Source organism: Urtica dioica, chromosome 7 (assembly GCF_054948205.1).
Source record: "Urtica dioica subsp. dioica isolate 48M chromosome 7, U.dioica_male_clone48M_v1_H2, whole genome shotgun sequence".
Lineage (NCBI taxonomy): Eukaryota > Viridiplantae > Streptophyta > Magnoliopsida > Rosales > Urticaceae > Urtica > Urtica dioica.
This window is the reverse complement of record NC_142762.1, coordinates 48384622-48389661: the sequence shown is the minus strand read 5'-3', so window position 1 is coordinate 48389661 and position 5040 is coordinate 48384622. Positions and strand designations below refer to the sequence as shown.

The 5040-nt window shown below is 31.7% G+C and overlaps 1 protein-coding gene across 1 annotated transcript; it reads right to left on the bottom strand.

The window, feature by feature from the left end:
* Nucleotides 1-459: 459 nt before the first annotated feature.
* On the bottom strand, nucleotides 460-4662 carry LOC149392489 (GDSL esterase/lipase EXL3-like). Its single transcript, XM_089619312.1, has 5 exons — nucleotides 4326-4662; nucleotides 2476-2606; nucleotides 2136-2369; nucleotides 1187-1436; nucleotides 460-894 (listed from the first exon to the last, which is right to left on the bottom strand). Exons 1-5 carry the CDS (start codon nucleotides 4603-4605, stop codon nucleotides 704-706), a joined length of 1086 nt encoding a protein of 361 aa, XP_089475438.1. The 5' UTR covers nucleotides 4606-4662; the 3' UTR covers nucleotides 460-703.
* Nucleotides 4663-5040: the final 378 nt, after the last annotated feature.

The following is a 5040-nucleotide window of genomic DNA, read 5'->3' as shown; positions in this document are numbered from 1 at the left end:
TCATTACACTTATCTCACAAGGTTTTCTTTGTGGAATATGTCTTAGGGTTTGTGTACTGGTAGATAAATTGTTCCTTGATCAAGTTGGTCAATAATTCTTAGAATTGGGCATTTGGAGTATGTTCTTTTTGGCTTGTCTTTTTGACATCCCAAATAACATTATGTGGATCCCTTCGATCAATTGGGTGCTTTACAAGATCAAATTAATTGGGTTACTTGGTAAGGGTCTCTCTCGGATTCAACATCAAAACAATAATTTTATCAAGAGCACCATGAGGTATTCTGTAAGCAACAAATAAGTTAATAGGATAATTTATCATTTCCCATTTAATTTTTATTCCATATCAAGTACACCATTTTTTTTTCCATAAAATTGTAATAATTTGAAAATTGTTGTTATTATTTTGTATAGATAGTTAACGACATAAGTTATTAATGGATATCCTACTAGCTAGTGCGTTTTGAAAAACAAAACCAACTTAAATTTTTCATACATAATCCCACGAAATAATATCTCCAAAAATAGAAAAGTACTTGGCAATATAAGGCTGCAGGACCGTTCCTCAAATTACAAACATCAATTAGCTAGGAATATGAACTGCCCTTAAAATCAACATATGATATCAATAAGCAAGCTGAGATATAAAGCCCCATTTGGCAAGTACATTATATTTGGGTACGCATGACCGTAATTAATTTATAATCATACAAATTGGTCTTGGTATTTAGTTATAATTTCATCAATTATGATTCTGTAAGCTGTTTCTGTCGGATGATAAGCGTCCCAAAACACATAATCGCTGCGATTGTCACACGTTTTGTCGAGCGAGTTACACAACAATGCTGCTTCTATGATTCCACTTCCACAACAACCTTTCTTGGAATACTTGAAATCTAATATCGATCAATAACAACAACAAAAAAATGATCACATTCATTAAATTAACAAAACCCTAATCTCGCAAAATTGAATTTGGTATACAATAAACCCTGATACGGAAATATTGAATTGTTAATCTATATATTGATAAAACTCTAATGTAAAAAAAATAATTTTACTTGCTTAAAAATGGTATATGACTCAATTTGAATGAGCTCAAAGAGCCAATTTAGAAAGATTATGATTAAGTATATGGATACAAAAGTTAAAATTCCAAAAAATAATATTAAGTTGTGTAGCACGTACTGTATTTATCGGGGCGCTGAATTACGTCAAGCAACGGATAGTATATATCGACGTAGACGATTTTGGCGTCGGGTTTTTGAAGTCTACGGATCTCGGCAGCGAGTTTAGAGTTAAACAAAATGGCTAAGTCATTCTCCTTCGTGAAACAATCCCTATGCAAGCCTCCTCCTATAGTCCTTTGCGACGGAACACATCCGATTGGCGGTGCCCCTATAACTGCTATTCTTCGAGTTCCCATTGAATACAATCGCTGTTTATTTAAAAAAAAAAGGTGGCATTTTAACTTGTTAAAATTAACTGGTCGATTAATTTATATTTTAAACGGTTAAAATTAACCAAGCGTCTAATAATTTTTAACTGGTTATTTCATGGTTAACCAACCACCAAGGAAAAAATATTCAAACTAATGATTAATTAATTAAACTTTAACCATTTTGAACGGATAATGATTAACCGTTAACCTTCTAAGAATGTTAAAAGTTTAATCGGTTAATTATTGAAAATTGAGATTCCATGCTAACTATCTATATATCTATCTAATATAAAAAATAAATTATTTTAACTATAGATTTAATTTTACTCATACCCTTCAAAAATTATGCCTATATTTATTTTAAAATATTAAATTATTACTATTATTATTATATAATACATATACATAATAAAAATAAAAACTTGTTTGATATTAAATATTATAATTTACATAATTTATTCATTTTCGTATTATCGTTGGATTTAGCGCTAAAACAATAGAATTTCTGGATATTAAAAAATTGCTAAAAATAAATTCTAGCAAAAGATAACTAGATGCATAAGTATCTAAATGTTGATATAATATGTGATAATCAATACTTTGGAATTTGTCTCTGCCTTCTTTGCTTTTTTGTTTTACAAACCAAACCAATGAACTGAAATGTGAGCACTATATATATATACATATTTAATGTACCTGAATGAATTCAGAAGCGTTGTTGACCAGAAAGTCAGCGTAAGAAGGAGGATCGTAATGAACGGTTCTGAATGGAGTTGAGTAGTATGTGTTAGCAATGTCATTACTGCTCAGCACAAGAAAAGCCACGCTGTTTGCAATTATGAAGTTGGTTCTCTTCACCCCAACAATAGCGTTTAGCTTTCCTTTGTATTCTTGAAATTTGTCCAATTGGTCAAACAGTTGTGGAACTAACTATACAGTGCACACACACAAACAAAAATATTACAAAAAATTTGTAATCGTAAGAGAGTTCAAAATCAAAATGAGTAAACTGAAAGATTAAAATTAAAATAATTACTGCGAGTTGCGATGTTAAGGGATCGTATCCGACGCCACCGACGGCGAAGCACACACCCGTGAGGAGTTCTTCGGGTGACAAGTTTGGATTTGCGTATGGTGGCAATAATTCCTTGATTCCAAATGCTTCCACTGAAATATTTTCGTAAACATTTTAAATAAGATCATTTATATCATTTTTGGCTCCATATTATTAGAGTATGGATTTCATTCATTTTATTATGAGCAATTACATCAATATAGAATCTGGACTTGTGGTAATTAATGTGGTCTTTTTTTCCCTCTAAAAAAAGATTGGAGTCTTGTTTTCAAAATCAAAGGCTATTGGCTTTCATTTGCTCACTGACTTATTCAAAAGACATGTTAGGTTATTTATAGGCTTTCAACAGCAAACGCAGTAAGTGATTAGAACTGTTTCCCAAAAAAAAAAAATAATAAATAAAGAAAAAGATAAATCAGCTAAAAATTTCGTGCTTTATATTTACTCAGTTAAAAAATTGATCGCTCTCAACTCAATAATGGACCACCTCACGAGGACAAAGCAATATTAAGTTTGAGTTAGAAAACGTAGGTGTTCTTGCTCAAAAATATATATGCCATTTGGCGCTTTACCATGCTTACTATGTAAAACTGGCCATATAGAACCCGGGAAATGGGATCCCCTGGTCCCGTCCCATATTTTGCGGGAAATGGGACTCTCGGTACCGTTAAAAATGGTACCGGGAAATCCCGGAACCATTGTCCATGGTACCGGGAATTCCCGGTACCATATTTCGCGGTTCCGAGATTCCCATATTTATTTTTTTCATTTTATTTTAATCATGAATACATTTAAAAATAAAGAAAATTCATATATTTTCAATTAAAAAAATACAATTTTTAAAATATGGTACTAAATGGTGCTAAACGGGGATCCCGGTTCCGTCCCATTTCCCGGATGGTTCTGGGACAAAAGTCCCGGTACCATATTTCGTAATACGGTTTTTTCCCATTTTCCATATGGTACCAAAAATACGGGAAACGGGATCCCGCGGGATCCCATATGGCCACCTTTAAATTCACGTAATACTATGTATATATTAAATTCACGTAAATAAATAAATAAAAACAGCATATAGTAGATATGTATGGTATGGGACAATGTCATGGTAGATAGCTAGGCCTATCAAGTTGGTTGTTTCGTCACTGCAGCTTTAAATTTAAAGAGCAATACATATGTTGACTTAATGTTGCACATGTCCGTTGTCACAATCTAAGTTGTACAACATGTTGCTATTTTTAGACATGTGACATGTTCATCACATTAAGGTACATTTTTACTATTTATCAACAATAGTATTCGTGTAAAACAATTTCGTTAAAATACGCATTGTTCATACTTTGTTACGTTACACTATTAACTATATAAACTACGAAATATAACGTTTGTCCCTAAAATACTTATATGAATCGAATGTCGACAATTCCTAGAGAAACTGAAAATACTCATTAATTTACTATGTTTTAGGGTTATTGATGATATGAGCTGAATTTGTTACGGCAGTTATGAATGCCAGTTTTCAGTAAATTTATATCATTCATCTGTGAAATAGGAAGGAAAAAAATTGCATATCTTAATTATTACTACCTAAAAAATAACAAATATTAATGGCATATGGTTGACAAGTTGGCTGATATCATTATTTTTAAGCAATCAATGTGTGGCTAAAATGAATTCAAAGAAATCATATAAGAAAAAGAAGTGTGTTCTGTGTGTGACTGTGAGCATGTGACCAAGCACAGAAAGATAAGCCAAACATAATCTAATCAAATAAAAAAACAAATCCATAAATATATCATCTACGTACATACCTAGGAGGTCCGAGGGAACTTTGCCGTTGGAATATCTGCCGGTGGGCTTTCCGGTGGGAAAGTCTTGACCGTACGGAGGGAAGTTTGACCTCGCCGGAGACTTGACGTTGTTGTTGTTGTTTCCGGTGTCAACTATGGAATCTCCGAACATTATTATCGCCGGAACCACAATATTTGGCGGTAACTTCATCCGTACGGATTGTGAACTACACACAACTACCAAAGCCAATAATACAAAAAACGACAATCTTTTTCTCTTCATATTCAGAAGATAGTCCATCGAGAAGAGAGCTAATTTAGAAAAGTAATCGAATGATTCTGTGTTATACAAAACTACTAAGCTTTTGGTTCATTTATATATAGTCTGAAGCCGTACTGTACACTTATATATATATATATAAATATATGTGTGTGTATATATATTTAATTATTTTGGAAGCTTTAAAAGAGAAATAAAAAGTAAACCGCGGTTTCATTTATTGGAGTGACAAGGTCGTAAGTCTAATTTCATTTAAGTTTTTTTGTACGAGTAGGTATTTCCATCTCCCTCATAAATAAAAGGAGCGTATATATATATATATATATATATATATATATATATATATATAAATAAAACAATTTTTCCAAAAAAAAAAAAAAAAAAAAAAAAAACTTAAAGAGCCACAACTAATTTTTTCTTCTGATCAGCTATAAATAAAAGGAAAATAAATAATCA

Coding starts and splice junctions, on each gene's coding strand:
- LOC149392489 (XM_089619312.1), bottom strand. CDS start 4,605: ATGGACTATCTTCTGAATATGAAGAGAAAAAGATTGTCGTTTTTTGTA. Junction 1,437..2,135: donor ACGCTTCTGAATTCATTCAG/GTACATTAAATA, acceptor TTAAATAAACAG/CGATTGTATTCAATGGGAAC. Junction 895..1,186: donor TCAGCGCCCCGATAAATACA/GTACGTGCTACA, acceptor GATCGATATTAG/ATTTCAAGTATTCCAAGAAA.